This window comes from Nerophis ophidion, linkage group LG19, assembly GCF_033978795.1.
Source record: "Nerophis ophidion isolate RoL-2023_Sa linkage group LG19, RoL_Noph_v1.0, whole genome shotgun sequence".
Classification (NCBI taxonomy): Eukaryota; Metazoa; Chordata; class Actinopteri; order Syngnathiformes; family Syngnathidae; genus Nerophis; species Nerophis ophidion.
In genome coordinates, this window is record NC_084629.1 from 47,625,132 (window position 1) to 47,640,364 (window position 15,233).

The following is a 15,233-nucleotide window of genomic DNA, read 5'->3' on the forward strand; positions in this document are numbered from 1 at the left end:
CGAGGGCCGCGTGTCTGAGACCCCTGCTTTAGTCTTCATTCAAGTAGCTGATGGAAGTGCTTGAAGAAATTGAGAGGGATGAGTGATGCAAAAAACAAAACATGATTTACCTGTCCCAGGGTACGGAGGTCTCAAATGACTCTCCTATCACATAGTAGTCCATTCCCAAGTCCTTTTAAAAAGAAGAACACGGACTACATTATACTTTTACTGTCAATTTAAAATGATATTCATGCACATGTAGCTATTTTTGAGACAACTGCAAGAGATGGCTAACTATGACAAGGTAGGATGAATGTGTAGTCTCTTCTCTAGGTGTCAAACTAAATGATAAATAGTCGGAGGTACTTCAACACATAGAAACTACATGAATGGGTTTGACTTGTGCTTCAGCATTTCAATGTGAAAAGAAAACATCTTAATTCTCTGTAAGAAAAGAGATACACTCCAGGGTGGAAAAAACCCCTGACAATAAATGTGACCACAACAAATCAAGAGCCTTAGAGGTCACATTCTGCAGGCTTCTTGTGTTCCTCGCTACGCTATCTCTACTGTCAGAGGCCCGGCCCACCTGCCCATCAGCACAGCCTGTGGAAGGAAAAACAAAAAAAAAAGCCAGAGCAGTGACCCACCCGGAGGTAAGCGATGACAAAGGTCAACATGTAGCCCCTCTGCCCATTGTCCTCTCCAGCTGCCAGGCCTCTGGAAAAAAAAAGATAACAGGGTTAATATTCAACAAGGCCTTCTTTGAGCTTTGTGGGCCGCTTTCACAACAGCTGCCTGCGAGCCCGTCAATCCAACAATGTACAGATCAATGGGGCCGCGCTGTGAGCTTCGCCGCAGGTCATCCGCACATCGATCACCTCCGGTGTGTAATCAAATTTTCATCCAGAACCCAAACTAATCAGGCCGAGCTCATTAGAAAATCACTTTATCGATTCAGGCCGCTTTCCAACACCACGAGAAAATATCCCCCACGGATGTGCACTTATCCATCAGCGGCACTTGCTTTGATGGCCATTTAGTTGAAATAATGTAATAAAGTTAAATATGTCATGTCTACCTGACACGTTTCTGATGATGCGATTGCTGCTTATTAAAAGGTCAGTCCACCAGCTGAGACAATAAGAGCAAATAGTCATAAAGAATCAATAATAGCAAATAGTCATAAAGAATCAATAATAGCAAATAGTCATAAAGAATCAATATATTGTGTTGTCGCGACTTCTCCTCCAAGTACATATTTTACTTCACGGAGCCTTCACAAATGATCATTTTAGTATCGAAGTGCAGCTACATTCTAATGGAGCACTGCACAGAATCATGCGCAGAGCTAGAGATGCCCGATACTATCAGACTGCCGATATCATCGGCCGATAAATGCTTTAAAACAGGGGTGTCCAAACTTTTTCCACTGAGGGCCGCACACTGAATAATCCAAGCAAGCGGGGTCCATTTATTTTAAAAACCGATACAATAAATGTATAAAAAATATACATTTAAGCCTCCACTCAAGCTTGATCCCGGGGACCCCAAAGGGTTTTGGTAAAAATAAAAAGTAAAAAATGTGTCATTATTCAGTATTATTATTTTTATTACGATTGTAGCCAGCGCCCCCCGCCACCCCGAAAAAGGGAATACGCGGTAGAAAATGGATGGATTATTCAAGTTTTAAATCTCTAGATCAACATTAGGTCTATCTGTCAATATGACGTTTTTAAAGATTTAAGTTGTATGCTCTTTTTGTCAAAGAAAACCATGTTTTTTTTATTGAAAAAAAAACACAAAATATGCAATATTTTCACCCGATAAAATTTGTAAGTAGAATATTTGAGATTATATAATAATTGGAGCCGGAAAAAGGTCAACAACTCATAACACCATTGATTTTAATTCACTATTATTTTTTGTGCAATGACACTTAAAAACAAAACACACTGATCCAAAAGGGTCCTACTCATTAAAGCGTTAAAAAATATACATATATTTTTTTTTACTGTTTACTTTTAACACAATGGTCTGGAGATTAACTTCAGATCCATCTGTCAATTATAAATTGTGTTTTGTTTATGTTTTTTGTTTGTTCGTTTTAGGCCATTCTTTAAAAAAAACAAAAACATCTCAGTTTTTTATACGGCAAACACAAAATATCCAACATTTGCCCCAAAAAATATCTCAAACTTGAATATTTAATGTGACGTAATTGGAGCCTTGAATTGGTCAATAATTCATAATTGATTTTGATTCACTATTTTTTTTTAAGACAGAAACAGCCTGCATGTCAGCTTTGTGTTATTAGAGTAAACATTACAACATGTTCTTGTTACATTTCACCTGTTTGCTTTTTTATACCACTTTTTATGTTTTTAATTTTTTTCCATAGTATTTTTAAAATGTGCCGTGGGGCCGTTAAAAAATGACCTGTGGGCCGCAAATGGCCCTCGGGCCACACTTTGGACACCCCTGCTTTAAAATGTAATTTCGGAAATTATCGGTATGGGTTTCAAAAAGCAGAATGTATTACTTTTTAAAATGCCGATGTACAGAGTGGTACACGGACGTAGGGAGAAGCACAGAGCAGTTGTGTCTCCCAGTCATACTTGCCAACCCTCCCCATTTTCCAGGGAGACTCCCGAATTTCAGTGCCCCCCCCGGAAATCTCCTGGGGCAACCGTTCTCACGAATTTCTCCTGATTTCCACCGAGACAACAATATTGGGGGCGTGCCTTAAAGGCATTGTCTTTGCGTGCTGGTCCCGTCACATAATATCTACGCACACAAGTGAATGCAGGTCACACTGAGGGTGGCCGTATAAACAACTTTAACACTGTTTCAAATATGCGCCATACTGTGAACCCACGTGGATCCCGACTTAAACAAGTTGAAAAACGTATTCAGGTGTTACCATATAGTAGTCAATTGTACGGAATATGTACTGAACTGTGCAATCTACTAATAAAAGTTTCAATCAATCAATCAAAAAACACCAAACAAGAACGACAAACACATTTCGGGAGAACATCCGCACCGTAACATAACATAAACACAACAGAACAAATACCCCGAACCCCTTGCAGCACTAACTCTTCTGGGACGCTAAAATATACACCCCCCCGCCTCAACCTCCTCATGCTCTCTTAAGAAGAGCATGTCTCTAATTCCAAGCTGCTGTTTGGAGGCATGTTAAAAAAAAAATAATGCACTTTGTGACTTCAATAATAAATATGGCAGTGCCATGTTGGCATTTTTTTCCATAACTTGAGTTGATTTATTTTGGAAAAGGTTGTTACATTGTTTAATGCATCCAGTGGGGCATCACAACAAAATTAGTAGGGGTGTGGGAAAAAATTCGATTCGAATTTAAATCGCGATTCTCATTTTTTTTTAAATCTATTTTTTTTTCTATCAATCCAACAAAACAATACACAGCAATACCATAACAATGCAATCCAATTCCAAAACCAAACCTGAGCCAACAACACTCAGAACTGCAATAAACAGAACAATTGAGAGGAGACACAAACACCACACAGAACAAACCAAAAGTAGTGAAACAAAAATGAATATTATCAACAACAGTATCAATATTAGTTATCATTTCAGCATAGCAGTGATTAAAAATCCCTCATTGACATTATCATTAGACATTTATAAAAAATTTTAAAAAAGAACAATAGTGTCACAGTGGCTTACACTTATGGCATCTCATAAGCTGGACAACACACTGTGTCCAATGTTTTCACAAATAAGTCATATTTTTGGTTTGTTTAATAGTTAAATTTACATTATTGCAATTGGTTGATAAAACATTGCCCTTTTCAATTATAAAAGCTTTTTACAAAATCTACTACTCTGCTTGCATGTCAGCAGACTGGGGTAGATCCTGCTGAAATCTATGTATTGAATGAATACAGAATCCTTTTAAATCGGGGAAAAATCGTTTTTGAATCGAGAATAAAGTGTTGAATTGAAAAAAAAAAAAATCGATTTTGAATCGAATCGTGACCCCAAGAATCGATATTGAATCGAATCGTGGGACACATCGATAATTAAGAGTTGGACAATATTGGAATATCGGGAAAAAAGCCATTATCGGACATCTCTACGCAGAGCTGTATCAAATTATTTTCACTATTTCATTGACCTAAATAAACTAAGTACAGTAGCACTGAATGGTCGCAGAAATCCCCAGTGTAGCCCACTCCATGTTCCTGTTGCTTATGACAGCTTGTAATGTAGTTTTCTTCAACAAAGTAATCATGTTTTAATACAAAGGTTATTTATATTCGCCAGACAGGACGAGTGCTTGGCATGCAGATCGAGCATTTGAATCTCATTTGGGTAATTCTGTGTAGAATGTGCATGTTCAACTCATGCGTGCGTGGGGTTTTCTTCAAGTACTCGAGTTTCCACACACATTGTTAATTTAACTGGAGACTACAAATTGGCCATAGGTGTCAGTGTGAATATTAATGTTTCTCTATGTGATCGGCTGGTGACCAGTCCAGAGTGTTCACCGCTGCCAGCTAGGATAAGTTTCTACTTACCAATGACCCTAATGAGGACGAGCAATATAGACAATGGATGGCTGGATGGTTTTTAGTCATATTTTACATTGAATCTATAAAAAGAAGTAGTGTCATGAATTCATTAAAATCAAAGAAACATAGCATTTTTAATCTCAAGCACAATTTTTTGGTGTGTCTCCTACTGGGTGTAATAATTGCTCAAATCTTTTGTGTCTGCCGTGAGGAGACGTAACTGCAAGCGATTGTTTTAAATCGGTCAAAATCATCGATGGAGCTTCCCAGTGAGCCTGATTTCCCCCAAAGACCTCATTGATCAGCACCCACAAAGGCGGGCCTGGCAGGAGGACATCCACGGGTGATCCATCACGGCAAACTAAGACAAACTGAGAAGAACAGCAAGCCCAAAACATCCTTTTCACCATTATTCATAATGTCTGCTTAAGTCTTCTTGTTGTGACTAAAGATATAAGAGCCAAACTGCAAAAGAAAAAGAAAAAAGGTAATTTCTACAAAAATCTAATAAATAAAAATTGCAACATTATGAAAAAAATGGTCTATATAATGAAATTTAAGTTTTTGAGAAAACAAATAGGAGAATTCATTTTTAGGTGAAGGTAAAAATTACAGTCGGACATTTTTTTTCTCCCAAAAAATCAGTAAAATATACAATTTATTTTGAACACGTTTTTTAGAGAATATACACACACAATTGTGGTACAACATTGACTATTTCACTGTTTATTAAACTTAAGTGTGTTGTTTGCAACTTGCTCAATGTAACATTGTTCAAACTAAAAAATATAACAAAAACACCGCCAGCTAGTTTATGTTACAATTAAAGTTAAAAGTTAAACTACCAATGATTGTCACACACAAAATAAACATTGATGGTTAAAGTTAAAGTACCAATGATAGTCACATACACACTAGGTGTGGCGAAATTATTCTCCGCATTTGACCCATCACCCTTGATCACCCACTGGGAGGTGAGGGGAGCAGTGGGCAGCAGCGGTGGCCGCGCCCATTTTTGGTGATTTAACCCCCAATTCCAACTCTTGATGCTGAGTTTCAAACAGGGAGGTAATGGCTCCCATTTTTATAATCTTTGGTATGACTCGGCCGGGGTTTGAACTCACAACCTACCCATCTCAGGGCGTACACTCTAACCACTAGGTACCTGAGTATTGAATGAATGAATGAATTAGTGGTTTACCGAATATATATTATTCTAAACATCTACATTTTTCACAATTACTACTTCAACTGAATTAAAACAAAAAAAAAAGTGCTCAAATACGAAAGCGGGTGGGATATAACGCTTACCACACTTTGGAAAGTTAGCGCCCTCTAGGCTTTTAGCATGTAATGACGTAAACTACACCTGTACATGCATTAGCTTTTGTGTGTTTTCAGCTAATGATAGCAATTTTAGCAACTAGCGTTAGCTATCATCATGTCTTTTTTCTCATGGACCTGTTACAAATATGCGCCACACTGTGAATCCACACCAAACAAGAATGACAAACACATTTCGGGAGAACATCCGCACCGTAACACAACATAAACACACAGAACAAATTACCCAGAACCCCTTGCAGCACTAACTCTTACGGGACGCTACAATATACACCCCTCCCACCTCAACCTCCTCATGCTCTCTCAGGGAGAGCATGTCCAAAATTCCAAGCTGCTGTTTTGAGGCATGTTAAAAAAAATAATGCACTTTGTGACTTCAATAATAAATGTTGGTATTTTTTTCCATAACTTGGGCTGATTTATTTTGGAAAACCTTGTTACATTGTTTAATGCATCCAGCGGGGCATCACAACAAAATTAGGCATAATAATGTGTTCATTCCACCACTGTATATATCGGTATCGCTTGATATCGGAATCGGTAATTAAGAGTTGGACAATATCAGGATTAGGGCTGGGCGATATATCCTTTAATTAATATCTCGATATTTTTAGGCCATGTCACGATACACCATATATATCGCCATATTTTGCCTTAGTCTTGAATGAACACTTGATGCATATAATGACAGCAGGATGATGATTCTATGTGTCTACATTAAAACAATATTCTTCATACTGCATTCATATATGCTACTTTTAAACTTTCATGCAGAGAGGGAAATCCCAACTAAGTCCATTTAGCAACACTGCATTTATTAAACAGTTATTAAGCAGTGGCACAAACATTCATGTCATTTCAAAAAAGAAAGTGCAAGATTGTCAGAGACATTTTAAAACAAGCTATTAGTGCACTTTTGTGCATGATGTCACTAAGACGACTTATCGAAACAACACTAAATTAAAGTGCACTTTTTGTACAAAACGCGGCTACAATAGTTTAAAACAAATAAAGTCCACTTTTGTGCATGATGTCTCACAAGATATTTCAGTGAGTGTCAAATAAAAATGAGCTGCATAATAGGAAAACAAATAGCAGTGCGGTTACTTTTTGTAGCAACGCTTTTGCCGCATAAATGTGGAATATCATCCCGCTTGAAGCCAAACCACCCCCAGACGATGCACCCCGTGCCGTTTTTCTTGGGAATTAATTATTCCTTCATTCGTTACCAGATTGGCACCTTCTTTCTCTCATATTACCACTCCCAACGCACCGTTAGCATCACAGCTAATGTTACCCATGTAACTACCTCTCTGCTCGGGGAGGGCGTGTGACGTTGCACGTGTGACGTATGTAAGAAGGGGCGCTTGTTTACGTCTCTGTGAGAAGGAGAGACAAGAAAGAGTGGGAAACGCCTGTAGTGTAATGACCGCAGCTAAAAGCAACTGCGTGAGAACGTATACTTGAATATCACAATATACCGTATTTCCTTGAATTGCAGCCGGGTATATAGTATGCACCTGCTTAGAATTACTGCCGGGTCAAATTCGTTTCGCAAAATAATTAGCGCATGCTTAGCATTACCGCCGGCTCAAGATTAACGCCGGGTCAAACTCGTTTCGCAAAATATTATTTTTATTAGCGCGTGTCTAGAATTTCCGCCGGGTCAAACTCGTTTCGCAAAATAATTAGCATATGCCTGGAATTTCCACCGGGTCAAACTCGTCACGTCACGAGTGACACTTCACCTGTCATCATTTTCAAAATGAAGGAGGCTGATTTCAATCATTTGAAATCGCATAAAGGGAAGAAGATTAAGAACTATTCAGTAGGATTTAAGGTCCAAGCTATTGAATATGCTAAAAAATACAGAAAGCAGCTATGTTTTATTAATATACCGTAGCTGCGTGTGTCAAATATGAGTCATTAAATGACTCCCGCCTCCTGGTAGAGGGCGCTAGTGATCCTTCTTGCGACTACTCGGCTGCAGAAGAAGTGACAACAAGCAGCAAGAGTGAGCAGCGATCGTTTATTTTTTCCTCTCGCTTGCACTTTTAACATGGAGGATTACATATCTAAAATAAAACAGTTTTCTAAACTGGACTTTCAATCGAAGCAGGAGGTGATAAAGGAAGATCTCCATCGAGACAGAGAGGATTAAAAGTGAAGAAAGATAAGGAAGACTTCTATAAACAAGTTATCGATGCTTTTGATCAGAAGGAGCTGCGCATGGACTTCATTTATAAGTAAAGGTAAGACCATAATAACATTTTTTTTTTATTAAATGTGCTTTTCATGATGGTTGCCTTACATCACACTCAAATGTATAAGCGCAGGCCTAAATTTACTGCATGCCTTTGGTAAACGCCGGAGTGAGAAGAGGTTTTAAATTAATTAGCGCCCCGGCTGCAATTCAAGGAAATACGGTAGTCATTTTCTATATCGCAGAGAGACAAACCCGCCATATATCGATATATCGCCCAGCTCTAATTGGAATATCAGTAAAAAAAGCCATTATCGGACATCTCTAATTACACAAATTGTTTTTTCTATTCTTTAAAGTACAACTTTTTTTTTTCTATTCAGCGTGGTCCTGCCACAGGAAGACAGACAAGTGAGCAACTACTAACCCAAATTTGGCGGCAATGTCATAAACTTGCTTCTCGTGCTGCAGGACCTTCTCTCGATCCCCCTCAAACAGCAGGGTGGCCACGCACAAGCGGTTCTGGTCGAAGCCTTTGAACTGAGAATTTAAGAAGTGGGGTTCATTTTTCATGGGGAATACTTGCAGGGCGCCACGGACATGGAGTGCTTCCGCTCCTGTTTCACCTTGGTGATGTACAGTTTCTTCAGGCCGTCCAGAAAGGAGGTGAAAAGTGAGGACACCTGAGGCTTGAGGGCATGACCTGTGAAAACACAAGTTAGGGGTAAGCCATAACGACCAGAGGATTTAGTTTCTCACGTTTGTCATACTCTAACGCTCACACCTTGCGGGAATCGGAGAGAGCTGGCCAGTCAAGAGTTATTTGGACTCTCAAACAAAGGGAGGAAAAATAAATGGCGACATTTGAATAGGTTTACAACGGGCCAGTGGTTGCAGGCAACAGCGACAATAAATCAGAGTCTTTCGGAAGGGAAGAAGGGTTGAGGTGGGGATATCCGTCTTCCTCACACACACTTTTTTGATTTATTCCTGATTGGACGTGCAAAAAGTGCCAGTGGACAAGCAGGAATGAGCGGCTGGGGCCAACGGGATCGCTATCAATCAATGGCAGGGGAAGTCACGGGTGATGTCACGCAGACTTAACACTTCATTTATTTCTCCCTATGTATGCTTGAGTCTCTTCATCACTTCGTGTCCTAATTGTGTCCACTTCTGGGTTTGACTGCATGTTGTAACTTTTCTCGCCACCTTCTCACTGTTTATTTAAAGGCCTACTGAAATGAGATTTTCTTATTTATAGCAGGTCCATTCTATGTGTCATACTTAATCATTTCGCAATATTGACATATTTTTGCTGAAAGGATTTAGTAGAGAACATCCACGATAAAGTTTGCAACTTTTGGTTGCTAATAAAAAAGCCTTGCCTTTACCGGAAGTAGCAGACGATGTGCGCGTGACGTCACGGGTGTGAGGGCTCCTCACATCCTTGCATTGTTTATAATGTGAGCCTCCAGCATCAAGAGCTATTCGGACCGAGAAAGCAACAATTTCCTCATTAATTTGAGCGAGGATGAACAATGTGTGCATGAGGATATTGATAGTGAAGGACTAGAACAACAAAAAAAATAAATAAATAAAGTTAAAAAAAAAGGCGATTGCATTGGGAGTGATTCAAATGTTTTTAGACACATTTACTAGGATAATTCTGGAAGATCCCTTAAAGGGGAACATTATCACAATTTCAAAAAGGTTAAAAACAATAAAAATCAGTTCCCAGTGGCTTGTTGTATTTTTTGAAGTTTTTATTTTTATTTTACCGGTCTCCGAATATCCCTAAAAAAAGCTTTAAAGTGCTTGATTTTCACTATTTGTGATGCGACTATCCATTTCCCTGTGACGTCACACAGTGCTGCCAATGTAAACAAACAATGGGAATACCACAGCAAGATATAGCGACATTAGCTCGGATTCAGACTCGGATTTCAGCGACTTAAGTGATTCAACAGATTACACATGTATTGAAACAGATGGTTGGAGTATGAAAGTATGGAAGAACAAACTGAAGCTATTGAGCGAATAGCTATTGACGCTATTCATAGCCATAGCATGGCCGAATAGCTGCGTTAGCATCGCCGGTAAAATGTGCGGACCAAACGATCAGGACTTTCGCATCTCGTGACACTGGAGCAACTTAAATCCGTCGATTGGTAAGTGTTTGTTTCGCATTAAATGTGGGTGGAAGGAAACGTAATATAGTTGCAAATGCATCTACAGGTTATCCATACATCTCTGTGCCATGTCTGCTTTAGCACCGCCGGTAAATAGCATGTTAGCGTCGATTAGCGTAGCATGTTAGCATCGATTAGCTGGCAGTCACGCTGCGACCAAATATGTCTGATTAGCACATAAGTCAACATCAACAAAACTCACCTTTGTGATTTTGTTGACGTTATCGTTGCAAATGCATCTGCAGGTTATCCATACATCTCTGTGCCATGTCTGTCATCGCCGGTCAAATGTGGAGACACTTTGGTACATTCAATGGGGGTCTGGCGGCAGACACTTTGGCATCTTGGGGCCAGTGGTGCAACTTGAATCCCTCCCTGTTAGTGTTGTTACACCCTCCGACAACACACCCACCAGGCATGATGTCTCCAAGGTTCCAAAAAATAGTCGAAAAAACGGAAAATAACAGAGCTGAGACCCAATGTTTACAATGGGTTGAAAATGAAAATGGCGGCTGTATTACCTCGGCGACGTCACATTCTGACGTCATCTCCTCCAGAGCGATAAACAGAAAGGCGTTTAATTCGCCAAAATTCACCCATTTAGAGTTCGGAAATCGGTTAAAAAAATATATGGTCTTTTTTCTGCACCATCAAGGTATATATTGACGCTTACATAGGTCTGCTGATAATGTTCCCCTTTAACTTTCTATTGTGTTGCTAGTGTTTTAATGAGTTAAATAGTACCTGACAGTTAGAGGGGTGTGTCCACAGGTGTGTTGACGCCAGTCTCTGAGAGAAGTCACGGCAGCTGCATGGACGGGGCAAGCTCAGCTTTTCTCCGGTAAGAGGCAACTTTTTACCACAATTTTCTCACTGAAACCTGCCGGCTGACATGTAGTCGTGATCCATGTTCGCTTGACCGCTCTGATCCATAGTAAAGCTTCACCTCCGGGAATTTCAAACAAGGAAACACCGTGTGTTTGTGTGGCTAAAGGTTTAAGCTTCCCACCTCCATCTTTCTACTTTGACTTCTCCATTATTAATTGAACAAATTGCAAAAGATTCAGCAACACAGATGTCCAAAATACTGTGGAATTGCGCGATGAAAAGAGACAACTTTTAGCCGCAAGTGGTGCTGGCTAATATGTCCCCTCCAACCAATAACGACACAAACACGCCTCATCATTCTGCGACGTTTTCAACTGGAAACTCCGTGGGAAATCTAAAATTGCAATTTAGTAAACTAAAGCGGCCGTATTGGCATGTGTTGCAATGTTAATATTTCATCATTGATATATAAACTATCAGACTGCGTGGTCGCTAGTAGTGGCTTTCAGTAGGCCTTTAACTACATATCCCGAGATAGACACCGTGTATTATCTTACTCTTAATTCTCCATCCTGTGTGCTTTGCTCCTCCCTTCTGCATAACAAGCTCGGTGACAGTGACAGCAGTCTCATTTTTCATCTTGCACAAAGAGACGCTACCACATTGCACAATCGAAGAAAGACTTGTGGCTGCATCAATTGCCGACATGATTAAAAGTATGAAAGAAGCCGCTAATAAGCTGGCGAACGTATCACGGAGCCAGAGTCTTAGTTATTAGTGAAAATCCTTGTCGCCTCATCTTCCTTCCTTAATGCTTAGAACTGCCTGCTTGGTGGAGAGAGGAAATGGAAGCGAGATAATGAGATCCCTGGAGGCTAAGGGGAGTTTTACTGAGATGTCTGGTGATGCCAGATGCATCTGGTGAGACCTTAAGGAGAAGCATCGTAAAACTTCAATGGAACTACTACTTCGTTTAGGCTCCGAACAATTCTTCATGTTGTTTCGGCTCTATGGTCGTGCAGCCAACTTGCAAGTGAAATAAAAACAGGACGCATGCTAGTTGTTGATGATATCAGATTAAATAAATATTAACATTAGATTTCCGCTTGTAATCAGCGGGAAAAAAAGTAATGTAAGAAATAGGACTGTCAAAGTTGAACCCATGCGATTAATCACTATCTTAGTTTGACCACACTGCAAAAAGTCAGTGTTCAAAAACAAGAAAAAAAAAAAAAAATTAGGAGTATTTTATTTCAGTGGTTCTCACATGGGGGTACGTGTACCCCTGGGGGTACTTGAAGGTATGGCAAGGGGTACGTGAGATTTTTCAAAAATATTCTAAAAATAGCAACAATTCAAAAATCCTTAATAAATATATTTATTTAATAATACGTCAACAAAATATGAATGTAAGTTCATAAAGTGTGAAAAGAAATACAACAATGCAATATTCAGTGTTGACAGCTAGATTTTTTGTGGACATGTTCCATAAATATTGATGTTAAAGATTTATTTTTTGTGAAGAAATGTTTAGAAGTAAGTTGATGAATCCAGATGGATCTCTATTACAATCCCCAAAGAGGGCACTTTAAGTTGATGATTACTTCTTTGTGGAGAAATCTGCATTTAGAATTGAATCACTTGTATATTTTTCAACAAGTTTTTAGTCATTTTTATATCTTATTTTCCAAATAATTCAAGAAGGACCACTACAAATGAGCAATATTTTGCACTGTTCTACAAATTAATAAATCAGAAGCTGATGACAAAGTGCTGTATTTTATTTCTTTACCTCTTTTTTTTCAACCAAAAATGCTTTGCACTGATTAGGGGGTACTTGAATTAAAAAAATGTTCACCGGGGGTACATCACTGAAAAAAGGTCTAGAACCACTGTTTTATTTGAACTAAGCAAAATTATCTGCCAATAGAACAAGAACATTTGACTTGTCAAGACTTTCCAAAACAATGAACCCAAAAATACCTTAAAATAAGTATATTCTCACTAATAACAAGTGAGCTTTTCTTGGTAGAAAAAAAAGAAACCTTTTTGCTCAATGTGTTTAAAAATATTCTTAAATGAAGTAAATGCTAGTGCCATTATCTTGACATAATTATATGCGATCGGCATCATGATTTTTTTTTTCCATGCTTGAAGTAAGAGATGATTACTTTAAAAAATCTGTTTCATACTTGTGAGTGTTGATGACAAAGCTTTGCAACACTTGATATTCTAGTTTCAAGCATGTTTTACTCAATATAGGTCATCACATTTCAGCAACAAGCTGTGATATCTTACTGAGATCATTTAGGACCCAAACACTTTAAACAAGTAAAACACTAACATAAAATCTGCTTAGTGAGAAGAACTATCTTATCAGACAGAAAAATATCACCCTTATTTGAGACATTTCATCTTACTTAGATTTCAGTTTTTGCAGTGCACATATTCTCCTTCTTCCAGCCTTACCTTGACCCTGCCTTAAACAAATAAATAAAATGCATCCAAGTAAAACATTAAAATAAAATGTTCCTGTAAGTGACAATATTAATATCAGGGTCTTTTTGTGAAGGGATTCAATTCACTGTGATTAATCGCAGTTAATCAAAATGCAAATGTGTGATGGATCTGATTTTAAAAAGTGCATCGTTTGACAGCACTAGTTTAAATTCAAGAATAGAAAATGAAAAAAACTTACCAAATTTAAATTGCTCATTATCCATAAGTCGAATAGATGCAGGAGCACATCTCTAAAAAAAAAAGAAAGAAAATGATAAATAATAAAAGGGAAAATCAATATAAAGTCAACTTTGTATGGTTATTATTCTGTTGAAATTATAATAAAAACATGTTGGAGGCAATTGACATAATCTACCTGACTAATAAAGAAGCCATTATTTGAATTTAAAAAAACCCTCTGCTGACAGTTTCATCATGATTACAAAAAAATATAAAACATATATTTTTCATACTTGATGGATTGGTGATTTTGGAAAAAAAAAACACAATCATATAACAAAAAAATATTAAACCGGTGGAGGAAAAAAAAAACCTTGTGAAAAAAGTTGCATTTAAGGAAATGTCAAACATCTCACAATCTAAATAAAGCACAGCAGAGGGACGAGCGTTCAACTTCTTTCTCTAGAAACTGGTCATTTTTCTAGAAATATCTAATTGAAGAAAACTAACAAAAGACACATAAGCATTTGCACTTTCAGTATGAATGATTCATAACATTAACAATTGAATTGTTTGTGAAACTCACACTTGAAGGGGCTGTTTGCAACATTTACACAGATGTCTAGTGGGCGTAACTTTCACATGTTTTACACAGTATGTTCCGTCCTTTTCCGGCTTCTAAGAAGTAACGACGTACAAACCCCGTTTCCATATGAGTGGGGAAATTGTGTTAGATGTAAATATAAACAGAATACAATGATTTGCAAATTATTTTCAAGCCATATTCAGTCGAATATGCTACAAAGACAACATATTTGATGTTCAAACTCATAAACTTTTTTTTTTTGCAAATAATAATTAACTTAAAATTCCATGGCTGCAACACGTGCCAAAGTAGTTGGGAAAGGGCATGTTCACCACTGTGTTACATCACCTTTTCTTTTAACAACACTCAATAAACGTTTGGGAACTGAGGAAACTAATTGTTGAAGCTTTGAAAGTGGAATTCTTTCCCATTCTTGTTTTATGTAGAGCTTCAGTCCTTCAACAGTCCGGGGTCTCCGCTGTCGTATTTTACGCTTCATAATGCGCCACACATTTTCCATGGGAGACAGGTCTGGACTGCAGGCGGGCCAGGAAAGTACCCGCACTCTTTTACTACGAAGTAACGCTGTTGTAACACGTGGCTTGGCATAGTTTTGCCCAAATAAGCAGGGGCGTCCATGATGACGTTGCTTGGATGACAACATATGTTGCTCCAAAACCTGTATGGACCATTCAGCATTAATGGTGCCTTCACAAATGTGTAAGTTACCCATGCCTTGGGCACTAATGCACCCCCATACCATCACACATGCTGGCTTTTACACTTTGCGCCTATAACAATCCGGATGGTTATTTTCCTCGTAGTTCCGGAGGACCCCACGTCCACAGTTTCCAAATATAATT

General features: G+C 38.5%; 1 protein-coding gene across 1 annotated transcript in view; it reads right to left on the minus strand.

Moving 5' to 3' along the window:
• The window catches only part of agps (alkylglycerone phosphate synthase), a 102,083-nt gene that overhangs the window by 36,018 nt on the left and 50,832 nt on the right, over positions 1-15,233 (minus strand). The window contains exons 12-16 of the mRNA XM_061880185.1: positions 13,804-13,855; positions 8,715-8,791; positions 8,516-8,628; positions 633-702; positions 111-172 (exon numbers count right to left, since the gene is read on the minus strand). Coding sequence (XP_061736169.1) covers positions 111-172; positions 633-702; positions 8,516-8,628; positions 8,715-8,791; positions 13,804-13,855 — 374 coding nt within the window. The remainder of the gene's footprint in view (positions 1-110; positions 173-632; positions 703-8,515; positions 8,629-8,714; positions 8,792-13,803; positions 13,856-15,233) is intronic.